The 13,419-nt window shown below is 38.5% G+C and overlaps 1 protein-coding gene across 2 annotated transcripts; it reads left to right on the forward strand.

The window, feature by feature from the left end:
* Positions 1-46: 46 nt before the first annotated feature.
* On the forward strand, positions 47-11,262 carry LOC146472288 (uncharacterized). 2 transcript variants are annotated; one of them, XM_085119725.1, is made up of 8 exons: positions 47-187; positions 3,389-3,467; positions 5,392-5,439; positions 5,665-5,749; positions 6,270-6,856; positions 7,447-7,642; positions 9,271-10,037; positions 10,373-11,262. In XM_085119725.1, exons 1-8 carry the CDS (start codon positions 164-166, stop codon positions 11,053-11,055), a joined length of 2,469 nt encoding a protein of 822 aa, XP_084975851.1. In that variant the 5' UTR covers positions 47-163; the 3' UTR covers positions 11,056-11,262. The 2 variants fall into 2 exon arrangements, with proteins under 2 accessions (XP_084975851.1, XP_084975849.1); XM_085119723.1 differs by lacking the exon at positions 47-187 and adding an exon at positions 2,437-2,677.
* Positions 11,263-13,419: the final 2,157 nt, after the last annotated feature.

Below are 13,419 nucleotides of genomic sequence, written 5' to 3' on the forward strand. Positions count from 1 at the left end.
TGCTCACCCATTAGTGGAAATCATTGGCAAGCAATTGAGAGGAACACAAAGTCGTCGCCTTCGCCTTAACTGTTTTTCAGTCTGATCTGGGTCACTGAATTTCCATTCCATTTAAGAGTTGAAAGGACGCGAATAGCTTTCGTTCCACTGCAGCGAGAGGGAGATGTTATATTTCCAAAAGCAGTTTGTGAGTAGTCTCATCTTTGTTCATTTTATTTTGATCTGAGACGGTAGAAAAATTCAGTAAAGCAAAACCTTGGGTATCTCCTCAAGGCAATTTTCATTTTCTCGTTTCATACGACCCTTGCCATGTGTCTTCACACTTGATATTTGTCAGATTTTCGGGACAGTTTTTTTTTTCCGAAATCGAGAATTTTTTTGTTTTTTTCCGTAAGGAGACAATAGGAAGAAGACCAGATTATGTCGTTTTTTCACCCGATTATTGTGGTATCCAATTCAAACTGCTGTGTTATTTGACTACAACGAAGCGAGGATCTGCAAAAAAACTGTCGAGAAAACGAATGTAGGCACGGTAACTCAATCATGGGAAATTATTTAACTTGTAATTTTAAGTTCACTATGTTTACAAACTATGAGGGAAGAAAAGTACAACCATTATGTTTGGTTCGCTTTCGCAATTAACACACAAACCATTTTCTAAGTGTGGCTATGGCCCTGGTCGATCGCCGGTGACCTTAATTCCACTCTTAAGCTATATTCTCGGCTACATATTAAAGTCCACTTTGGAACCAAGATCTGTGTGTTCTATTCGCCTCGAAGATCTTATCGTTGTAACAGAACTCGGTTTCTCTCCGCAGCCAACAAGTGCGTCTCCCCCAGAGTTTGGAATACGTTGTAACAGGTTAAAACCCTGTTATCATAAAACCATTTTCATTCCTCGTAGCACGGATTAAGGGAAACAGAGTAACTTTATCAAAACCTCGCACTGATTATCTAAAGCGTAGTTTTGGTGTGGGCTCTGCTGTGGAATAATATTAAACACCAAACAAGAGCCATAATTTCCATCCGGGCATTTAAATCGGGACGGTGGTAAACACGTGTAACAGTTAATTCCTATTTGTGTATATCACAAAAAGGCCTTGAACTCTTTTGTTTCGGTCTCCTATTGTCAGAGATAATAATTTATACTAATGTACTGATAATTTACTACTATATACTAATACTACTATATATGTAATATATACTAATAATTTGTTCTGACTTTTCACTGTGTTAGGAATAAAGTTCAGTTTTAAGCTTGGTTTATTTCTTCGCGTGCGATTGGGGCACGTTGCCCCGTTGTTCTGTTAGACTACAAAACATCTTAAAAATTTATCAATTGTTCACACAAATCGACACTGAAATTAAAAAAGTTTCATTCGCACAAAGACCTGTTTTAATACATCGCTGGTGTTTTCTCTGACAATAGGAGATCGGAACAAAAACGGTTCAAGGTTTTTATTTGCCTCCGGTCTGATGTAGCTTAACGAAAGGCAAACTTGGAAACTTTAATTAGTTCAGGCGGTGTAACTAATCAAACCAAAACGTTTTTCATTTTTCGCCACATTCGGACGTACGAAATGCACAAAACCCTCCGCTAAACATAGGCTCAGTCATTTTCGGTCCTATAACCGAATTTTATTGCCGAGAGAGACCGGGAAAGTTCGGCTCCGTAAGAAAACGTGGAGGGGAAAACAGTACTACTGAGGTTAGGAATATAACGCAAAAACCTTCAATAGTCAGAGAAACGCAGAGCTGAAATTTAAACGAGATGCTTAAAATGCCGTTTTCAAGCGAGTTTTCTAGATTGTTTTAGGGGTTTGTTACAGGGGCTTTTTGGAAAAACTAACACAGTTTGGTATTTTCGGGTTTTGTGAGTCGTAGGAGAATTCAACCAAAACCGATTCTTATTTGCGTCTCCCGCTCGTAGCCTTTGCCGAAAATTTAAATCGAGAACATTTTAGTGAATTTCCGAGCTGTGGTAAGTTTGCTTTCATAACATGCTAGTTGAACTTGTTTTTCCCACTTTTAAACTACACATTTGCCCCTCTGATAGCGAATTGTACGCGTTTTTCCAGTGTGGCGAACGTTTGTGGTGATATTTCGCTAAAGAAAATCCCCGTTTATCTTCATAATTTGATTCGGATTTGTGAGGCGGGTGATGCATTCCCAGCAGATGTTCCACCAAACAATCTTTGGGTAACTATGAAATTTGAGAAATAAAAACAATGTCCGTGGTCACACCTACGCCTTTAACTAAATACAAAGAAGAGTTCTGATTAATTGTTGGTTACAAGGCGTCAGAACTGGCAATGGGCCCCTATTGCAGCTGTTTCATGGTACAAAATTCACCATGCTGGAGAGCAAGTTACGCGCTGGGACATCCAAATGAAAACAAAGAAAATTCAAGTTTGCCTTGATGAAGTTGCTTTGTTTTGGATGTCCCAGTGCTTAGCTTGCTCTCCAGTATGGTGGACTAGTTTGCATCATGTGACCGATGGCTGCAAAATACTGGATGAGGAAAGCTTCATCTGATTATTTTCTTTTCCCTTTCGTGACAAAATGCGAGGCCTACCCTGCTGGCTAAACAGTCGGCAATTTTCAAAGTTTATGACAGTTAAGGATCGTCGGCAAACCTTCAATGGCAAGGAACGCTCCGGGAAGACTTGAAATTCAAGTGAGTCAGAGCAAAAACTGTGTTTAATCGTTCAAGTTCTTTGGCATTTTATTGTTGCGTAAAAAAAACAATGCAAATATTTACCAAAGTCATAGAAAAGAGCGAATTTTGATTGGCTCTCTTCGTTTCATAGAACAATGCTAGTTTTTCGGCAGCGCTGCCTAATAATAGTAATGCTTTATTTGATCATCTTTGGAATAAGAAATACGGCACCTTGAGACCCCTTAAAAAATTCAAAAAAGAATAAGCTGACATTTGCAAAGAAGATGCAGTTGAGCCACTATTATAGCGCAGATGATGTGCGTGAGCGCATCTAAACGGGTTCTTTTAAAAATTTGTAGAAGAGCATTAACACCAAAATACAGCCTGCCTGGCATGTACAAGGTTGCATTTACAAAAAACCACACGCCTTGACAATCCTTTAACGCATACCAAGCAAATCGAAGCTTGAGACAACTGCAATTTAAGCTTTCAGTTCTGCCAAAGCCAAAGTGAATCATCATGCTTTTCTGATCTTATCTGATCTCATCTCAGCTCATATTATCTTGAATTGTCTTGTGTTATCTCATGTGATTTTATATCTTATTTTACCTTATCTGTATCTGCCTTGCATACCTTATCATACCTTATCTCATCCAATATCATTCTATCTCGACCTTATCTCATCTCAACTTATGTTTTTAATGACACGTTCTTTTGTCTTCTTAACAGATCTTTGTTACTGTCATCGTATTGGTGTTGGTCACTGTAACTATTCTTCAGTTACATTTTCTACCTCGTTTTCTTTCAGGTAAGAGTCCTCTTGTTTGTCTTCGATTGCTCGGCGGTTTCGGTAAAAGTCGAGGGATCTCAAGAAGAATAAATCTTTTTCTTTTCCTGGAGCAGATTCAAGAAGTTGTCCTTAGTTAAGATGTATGCTAAGTATCGTTTCTACATGAGCAATATTACTTTGTTATAATGACAGAAGAATATTGTTAAGAAAAAAATACTTAGGGTGCATTTTAACTTAACAGAGTTTCGTGAATGTGGCCCCTATGCTAGTGGCGTTGATTACAATTCAAGCAGATTAAATCGAGCCTGACTTGTTGACTTTAGGTCATACACCTGACTAACCAAACTGCATTGCTTGTTAATTGCACAAATGCGTGTCTTTTTTTAATGGATTTTCGTAGAAAGCGATTGTTGCGGTCATGCGCGTAAATTATTCGAACGATGGGTCATGGATTACATCCGACTAAAACTGGCCACTCTGGGAACGAGCGTTTTATAAACGGACGCTATCTTGCTTCTCCATATTGAAGCGAAGCCGGCTGAACTACTGGTATAATTACTTCATGACTGAAAGCCATATAGTCGCTTATGTATATTTTTCTATAAAAGAAATACAGTATACCTGATCCGTACTTGTCCATCCTTAGCCGTCCTTAGCTCTACTTGTCCATCCTTAACCATTACGGTCTATCCTTTGCCCTACTTGTCATCCTTAGCCGTCCTTCTATATCTAAAAGTTTTTTAAATGCCTTTTCAATAAAAAATGTCACAGAAGTAGTCACCTAGCGAAATTAATAATTCAATTCATAGTCTTCAAAAAACGGAATAAGATATGACTTTTGGTGAATCATACGCTGGCCCAAGATAGTTTTTTTTTTTGTTAGTGAATTGTTTTTTCCACATTCTATTAGTTATAAAGTATCCATTAACCGACAACAAGTTAGAAAGATTGGAAGCAGTTATGCTTTATACGACTTATAACCCTTTACCCCTGTCCACGATCTTTCGCTCGCTCCAAGCAAGTCAAAATCAATTTCGTTCCCTATTTTGCTTTTTTTGCTGTATGGCAGGTTTACCTTCACCTTTTCTGGGATAATGTCTTGTGTATTTGGGTTTTCCCAGCTTACAACACTTGATTTTAGTATATACCACACAAGTGAATTAAGTGCCTTTCGCGCGCGCTGATTGGCTAGCTCGGAGGTGATTAGCCAAGTACTATTCACCTCCGAGCAACCGAAGGGAAACAAGATGGCTTCCCGTTTCGCCGCGGTCACTAAAGAGGAATTTATTTAGATAAACGAGCCAGCTGTTACCAAAAATACAAAAATGGCAACAAAGTTTAGATTGACGGCTTTAAATAGTAACTTATGTAATCTTTCCAACCTCATATTCTAAGGCGAAAAATGAAACTACGATGCCTTGTTGAAAACTGCCTAATGTTTTGCAGCATGGTTTCAAAATCAAGACAAATTTCACACAACAATTGAAGATATGACACCTTAGCAACTAAATAAGTGCCTCGAAAAGTTTTAATTGTTCGCAAGCGAGACGGAACTTTCTTCAACAAGAAATCGCTTACCGCGCGGAGCGCGACATTTTAAAATTCCCCACCATTTGTCGGTATACTGTCAAAAATAAAGGAATTTTTTGGCCCGCTAGTTATTCAGCTTGTGTGGTATACTCCCGGCTAAAAAAATAATTCACCTCAGTGTCGGTGAAAGTGGTGGATATTTACCTCGCCGCAATATCCACCACTATTCACCTCCACTTCGGTGAATAATTGTTAATTAATAAAGATCACGCCCGTGGCCAAAATGTACCTCAAACAGATGTTCATCCATACATAATTTATCCCAAATCAACATCTTGTCCACAGAGATTTCAGAAAAGAAACACTTTGTCCTTTTGGCTGACCATTTAATGATTTTTCCATTTTCTTTTAGCTAAACTACCACCGAGATCAACCGTTGAACCCTTCAACCAACAATCAGGTTTGACTTAAATTTCTCTCATAGCATTACCGGAAATAATTATCTTGAATGCTAAACGAATGCTATTGATTGGAAATTCTAAACGTACATATTTCACAATTAATGATAGGAGAAGATAACTCCCCATGAAACCACTTAGTGAGGTTTATGAAGCGATTGTAGGAACGTAGTATTTCGCCGAGTCTAGATATCTGTAAACTAACTTAAAGACATTTTACCTTGTAGACGACCCATGTCCGCGTCTTGGTCTACAAGAGAATAGTCAAGTGGAAAAAACATGGCCATCTGCACTCAAATGTAAACCTCACAGGTATGCAAGACATCCCTGACAGCTCCTGTCGACATATAAGCTATTCATTCTTTACTGTGAAGGGGGTTTGGTGAAATGTTATCAACCCAAAATCATTATACTTGGCCCTTCTATGAATGTTAGCAAATGGTATCAAATATTGGTAGAATCATTAGACAGCTTTAATTTTGTACAGCATTAAGTCGACCAATCGAAGAGAAAATTCACACAGAGCTCAAATTTACGCCCAAAAACTGAATAATAGGGAACTTTTGAATCACAGACGCTTTTGAGCCACGAACGGTAACCGGAAATGAAATTTTTTCCTTTTTTTGGAGTGTTTTGACGCCATCGCGTTTGTAACGTCTAACCACAGTTATCAACAAGAGCTTTTCCTGTCCGTGGTAAGGAGCAAAACCACACCAAAAAAGGAAACATTCAACTTCCGTGTTACAAGTGGATAATTATAGGTCACAGAGCAACAAATATTCTAATGTCTAATGATAACCTTACAGTAACCTTCCTTTACTGTATTTTTAAGGGCAAATAGTGTAGCTTGTGAAGTGGCTAACGAATTTCACGGCTTGCGACGTCCGGGGTATGTTGAAGATCGCAAATGTAACGAGACGCACTACCCAGACATCTGCTCGTTTAAAGAGACAAAGCCAGGACATCATGAAATAACGTGCAACGCAGAGATTTGTGGGATATCAGACGTCGAAATAGGTTCTACTGATCCAGACATGGGAATAATTACTAAATGGACGCCTTTTTCAAGGAAATACTTAACTGCAACAGTGCAAAAGGCTGTAGAAACAAACAGGGAAAATGGATTCGGTTATCTGTTCATTAGATGTGGAAATATCCTTCAATCGCTCATCTTCCCACCAATCTTGAAGAAAGTCAAAGATGGTACCGAGAGAAGCAACATTAACGTAAATGTGATTGTGTTGGACTCTATCGCAAGACCACATTTCTATCGCATTCTTCCAAGATCTGTTGCCGCTCTTCGCAAGATAGCTCAAGACCAAGAAATCAGGGTCACGGCGCTGGACTTTGAGCTTTATCAGAGTGTTGGTCAAGCTACGTTTGACAACATGCGGCCATTTTTCTCTGGTATTATCAAAGGTGAGCGCCATGATGACCTATTTACAGCTATCAAGAATCATATGACGGTTGGAAAGACTTTTCCTGATAATGTTCCCTTAATCTAAGGAAAGGCCAACAAGGACCATAACATTTCTTGACGTCTTTTGTACTCTAAAGAATAGTCTGCTTGATGTTCTTCGGAGTTACTTTATCTGCAGCCAAAATGATTGAATTAAAACAAAAGTAGTTCAAACGTGGGGTGCACACAGTGGACTTTCTTCACGATTTACATGAAAAATGTCGTTTAGAACTGTTTTTTTTTTTTTTTTTTTTTTTGTTTGTTTGTTTGTCTGTTTTTGTTTTTTGTTTTTTCTTTGTTTTTTGTTTTTTTGCTAAAATTAAGTTCGGACCAAGGCTTGGAACTAGTCAAAGTGAGCCTTAAACTTTCAATTTTCTGTTGATAGGGATACGAGCACTCGCCACCAACCAACGAAGCCGGGTTCCGGACCCAGGACTCGGCTTTATTTGTGCATTGAGGTGCACTGAACTTAAAATATCGCAATCAAACCTAATAAAAATGGCAATGGGTCCTTGGAGCATTATTTTTTATCCTCAACTTTGTTTTACAGATGACAACAAAATCAGTGAAACAGTAAAAAGCGCGAAGGCTCCCTTAGGTGTTGAAGTGTTGTATAAGACCTTCAAGGAATGGGGGTACCAGACCGTCTATCAAGAAGATCTTTGCTGGTTTGACCAATGGGGAATTGGGTTAACAAACCTTGAAGTAAGAAAAATGCCTAGCACATCTTCGGAATTCAAAGAGAGGTAAGATAACTCTGGCGTAGAGTGAAAACTTTTTCACTAAGGCGAACGGAGTGGACATAAAGTAAGGAGTGACCATCCACTTAAACTACATTTTTTATATTAAACAGCCAGTTGAATCCCAACTCACGAACCAATACGAGAACTTCGTCACTCCGGCCTCTTTACTGGATTTTTTTCCTCTACAAAAACACTTAGTCAGCCATTTTCTTTCCCTCGTTGTTTTGATCACAACAATTTTTGGAGGAATAAACTTTTGGAAAAAAAATTGTCCAAAAATTTTTCTTTCCAAATAGAAACAGTCCGAACATTTATGACTATGAACATTTAGGCCACTGGACAAATTGCTGGAATTTTAAGAAATTTACCACAAGTAAGGATGATAAAAGCGTTTGACAATGTGACGCCATTGCCTATGATAACAAAATTAAGTACGGTGCCTCTTTCTTCTGCTGCACATACGTTCTGTGCATCTCGAGATGGTACGAGAAACTTGGGTTTCTACTTAAATAAAAACGAAACTTTTCAATAACAATGGCCATTGAATTCCACGCCGTGACGTCTTTTTTTTTTTTTCTTATTATTATTTTTTAAAAAGTTCCGTTTTCAGGTGTCCACAGAAGAAGAACAAAAAAACAGCGTTTTTAAAAGTTCCACTCTGGGGAGCCTTTTTGAAAAGTTGCGTTTTCCGTGACCGTTTTTTTACTGAAAACATGAGGACGGAAGGTCAATCCTTAAAGAAATAGTCTGGTGATACGTGTGAACTGGGCCATGGTTAATAAACAGCATCTAGGATGTATGTGTGACGGTCCTCACAAACTGATTTCGGTCGATGGACGTTTTTCTGTAGTTTATTATTACATCATTTATCATTGAGTTTCTTTGTTTACGAACGGTCATGACCATGTGGATTCAACCAACTTACGATACACTTTGGATTCTCACAACCAGCAGCTGTTTCTTAAAGGGGAAGTATCATGGAGTTTTCTTACCTCTTTTGTTAAAAATAGTGAAATAAGACCTCCATTTAGCTACAAAATAATTCTAGAACAACGAGAGGAAAGAAGTCAACTCAATTCGTGATCTGTTCTAACGCATTTTAGAAACAAAAATGCCAGAACTTGGAAAATATTAGCCTAACATTTTTCAAGTTTCAATCCATTCCGACCTAAACTGTTCCTTTTTTTTGTAATTTGTTTATTTGTTTCCAACCACACACGTTACAGTACTTACAACAACTTACTCATAATACACTACTCACAGTATATAGCTAACAATATAACTTACACCACAATATAACTTACATTACAATATACATTACAATATAACTTACATTACACTACAAACGTACATTTTCTTGAACTTATAATATACAAAAACAGTACAGACAAAAAAAGATACATCACTTAAAGTATATACTGTCCCTGGCCAGAGGCATTAATCGACAGTTTTATTGCAATGGAGTCATAATTCATGACAATACTAGACAATTATTTTTTTTGTTTCTGCTGACAGGCAAACATTTTTGGGTTTTGAAATGACATCAAATTCTTCGTGATACTTCCTCTTTAAACAACTAAATTGTAGTCTTCACAATTCATTTGAGCAAACTTTGTCACATTTCATGGCAGGTTGAGTGAGTTTCAAAGCAAGATGGACACAAAATACATCGATGACTTTGGCCTGTTACATTTTTCCTGCCCAGTGCTAAAGAAATACAACGAGACGACTCACTACGAAAATCCTCCAAAAGTTTGCTTAAACGGACAGTTTTTCAGTCACTACTTCCTAGATTACATTGCAACTATGTACGCCTCCCTAAGAAAAGACAACAAAGCGAAATCGTTGTTTTCGTTCATGCATTTCAACACTGGACACGAATATACTGGAGTACGAATGATCAACATGGACGCCAACTTGGCGAAGTTCTTACATACAATGGCTGAGAGTGCCGACACTCTTACTGTGATATTTTCCGACCATGGAAACAAAAATACACAATACAGCTTTACAGAAGAAGGACGAAGAGAAGCTTTCGATCCAGTGATGTTTATGCTAGTTCCCGAAGGTGTGAGTAAAAAGCTAGGGAAGCAGAGAATGGCCGCTCTACTCCAAAACCAAAAACGTCTCTTTACTTTATTTGACCTACACAGAGCGCTTATGTCCTTGAACGAACCGAAGAAAATGAGTCTTTGGAAGTCTTCGGAAGCTGGTTTATTTGCAGTTTTACCCGCAGATCGCACTTGTGCAGACTTGAATCTCATGCCGCTGACTAGGTGTAAGTGTGAAGGATTTGATGATAATAATCAAGCTGAAGATAATTCGGAGAAACACAAATGGCTGGCGGAATTTGCGCTTGGAACCATAAACAATGCTATACAAACACAACAAATGCAAGGTGAGATATTTTCAAGTAAACAATAAAATGGGAGGTTTCGCCAACGACTCTTATTCCCCGTTGAAGTCCCCGCCTCCGTAAAAGAGCTTAATAATAGCCCCGTCTCGATTAGTCTACAAGAGAAAAGGCTCGATTCAATAACAATATAGATTAAAGGTAAAATCGTTTACAAATATTGTGACACAACAAAATCACAAACGGGAATATGTTACAACCGCCACCCGACCTTACCCCTCCTCTCTTTCCCCCCCCCCCCCCCCCCCTCTTCATTCCCCTCTTGAAACAGAGTTATGAACTCTCTAGGATAAATTATTGTTGTGTTATTTTTCCTCTAGATAATAGTAGCAACCCACATGAAAAGTATGGCTTTGGAAACTGCCAGCGCTTGGTCGGCAAATCTTTTACCAAAATATTTCAACGCTTTCAAGGAGAATACATTATTACCACCATGGACCTACACGTTATCCCTCCAACAGGTTACAACGACGATGAGGTGTTTTCGGTTGCGCTTAAACACCATACTCTTCCGAAAGACAATGTTTGGTTGACAGCTTTCACACGGCAGACAAAGTATAGCAAGTTTAAGACATGCGCCGACAAAACCGTTGATATCAAGTTGTGCGTGTGCGCCAGCAAACTAACAACTGGAGGAGAAACAATTGACTTAAAGATTCCAAGTGAAATGTTTGGTTCGAAGACTGTTGTCCAAGATCTGGACTCTGGATGTCTATTAATTTTGAGAAGGGATTACGGATCCATTGCTCTGGCACTGGAAATAGCAAATGTATGCGTTGATCGCACCTACAGGTTTGAATTGTCTGGTAAAGCTAAAGAAAGAGTATTTTCAAAGGAACTGCCCATTAATCTTGAATTATCCCCCAAAACATTTTACTTCTTAACGTCAGTTAACAAGCTTGTCTCCAAAGATAATTTTCCTGTACAGTTCGATGCAAGTATATATGTGAAGAGCAATGGGTTAAGAAAGTTTAAAGAGTTGAAGGAAGTGTCAATTATTTGATTATGTTGTCAGTTCTAAACCAAATTATTGTTGAACTTAAAAACCACTAGCTGAGAAATATCATTGTTTTCAGTGAACGTTTTCAGCTTATTTAATTAAAACATGTCGCAACATTGTCTAAAGAGCTGATAATCTGCATTGAGTTATCTTTTCTGAGGTTTGTGACCGGTGTGGTTAATAATTTCCTGAATTTTGATTTGGACGCTGTTTACCTTTGGAACATTTGATTTCAACTTAATTAAAGTCCTTTCATTGCAGTACTTCAGTGCAGTCTGTTACTTTAACACAGAAACTATAGTACCGGAGGTAACTTTTCACCTTTGTCTAAAAAACTTGTCACTTTTGTTGACTGTCACGGGGAGGATATCTTATCAAGATTTGCACCTTTAATTAACAGAAACACGACTAAGTAAGGAAAGTTTGCCTCACGATTTCTGCAGAACCGCTCTGCGGACGTCTTTCTCCATTGCCCACAAACTTATTTAAGAAAGTAACGAAGCTGCGGCCCAAAGAAAGAAATAGTCATGTATAATAGCACACCTTGCTTTCCTGTTCTAAATCATTTAAATTCGGGTTTTTCAATTTGTAAAATAATAACTTTCGCTGCCTCGATTATAATCGCCGTTCTGTCACCAGTCGCTGCTATGGGAAACGCTCTGGTTTTGGCGGCAATTTGGAGGAAATCTTCTCTCCGATCGCCTTCTTACATTCTGCTGGCTGGGTTGGCCGTCACTGACTTTGGCACTGGTCTCCTCTCCGCGCCATTTCATGTTGCAAAAGAATTGATCTCCATGGCCAAGCTTGAGTATACCATAATAAATTGCATCGCAACTGGCTTCACTTCGTCCCTTTTCTTAACGACAGTTCTGATTGTAACACTCATGGCCATTGAACGATGGCTACACATGACTCGACGATCGCTGATAACAGCGCGCAGAGCTTCTTACATTGTTGCGGTTATGTTCATCCTCCCCATACCTTATGTTGTACTTCACACTCAGGGAGAAAGAAGTCAGAGAGCTGCCTTAGATATTGCCTCCATTTTACTTCTGCTATTTTCCCTATGTGTCACCACCCTGGTTTACTTCAAGGTCTTCATAATAATTCGTCACCATCAACAGCGTGTAAATCACACAGGAGAATCATCCAACAACCAACCCCAGTCATCGATCAACATTGCCAAATACAAGAAATCCGTCTACTCGATTATCTACATCCTAGATGTCTTTTACCTTGGCTATGCCCCCATGCTCATCACCTTTGGAATATATCTGGGTCTGCCGACTACCTACAGTGACACACGAAAATCCGCACTAAAAGCAATGCTTGTGTTTCCATTTTTGTCTTCTTTACTTAATCCTATTCTTTACTTGTGGAGAATGAAAGATATTCGGGATGAAGTAAAAACATTGGTAAAGCGAATACCCTGTAAAAACAACTAGAGAAACAGAAGACGTTACGTTGGCCGGACTGTCATTGATAAAATTGACTGATTCTTGTCTCTTTTTTTTTTAATAATAGCACCAAACCTAGAAATCTTCCTCACTTTCAAAAATGCCTTTAGCCATGTGTTTTGGCACTAGGAAAAGGATTTTAAGAAAAAAATTGGAGGGATGTAGCTGTGCCAGAAAGCTTCCAGTCGTATTTTGAACTTTCCATACAATTGTCCGCATAGCGAACCAGCCTTGAACTGCTACTAAAAATAGTTCGCGGGGAAAAAATACAGGGAAATGTATGGAAAGTTCAAAACACGACTGGACGCTTTCTGGCACTGCTAAATCCTTCCATTTTTCCCTTAAAATCCTTTTCCTAGTGCTAAAAGTTTCCAATTCATGATTTTTTTAAAAAGCGATGTTTTACTGTATGAAAATTGTTTGACATCGGATTCGATACAAACACTGTTGATTCGATACAAACACTGTTATTGCAAGCCTGTTTGCCTACTCGTCAAAATGGCGCCGAAAACCGTTATAAGGCCTATTCGAATATTAGAAGAACTTTCTTAGGGGAACGATCTGACAAAAAAAACCTTATTTAGATCGCAGCAAACAAAATCAACAAAACTCTAAGGGCGTCAAACCATATCAGCAGGACACAATTTCACAACATTTTGAAGTCATTTCATCAAAGCAAACTTTTCATTGCATTTCACAAGCCTTATGGTTTGAATTGTCCTTGCATTTTTTTTTTTAATCCAAGATACCGCATTTTTTTCATTCGCCTATGTTTCATTAATCATGTACACAGTTTATTCTCAACGAACTCTGGATCGCGTCCGATCGACGTTTTAACGTTCTCGAGCTGTTAACGGTAATATCGATTCAGTTAAAAAAAAAACGTCAACCTCAAGTCAATGGCAGGTAC

Source organism: Pavona decussata, unplaced genomic scaffold (assembly GCF_977016875.1).
Source record: "Pavona decussata unplaced genomic scaffold, jaPavDecu1.1 SCAFFOLD_100, whole genome shotgun sequence".
NCBI classification, from domain to species: domain Eukaryota; kingdom Metazoa; phylum Cnidaria; class Anthozoa; order Scleractinia; family Agariciidae; genus Pavona; species Pavona decussata.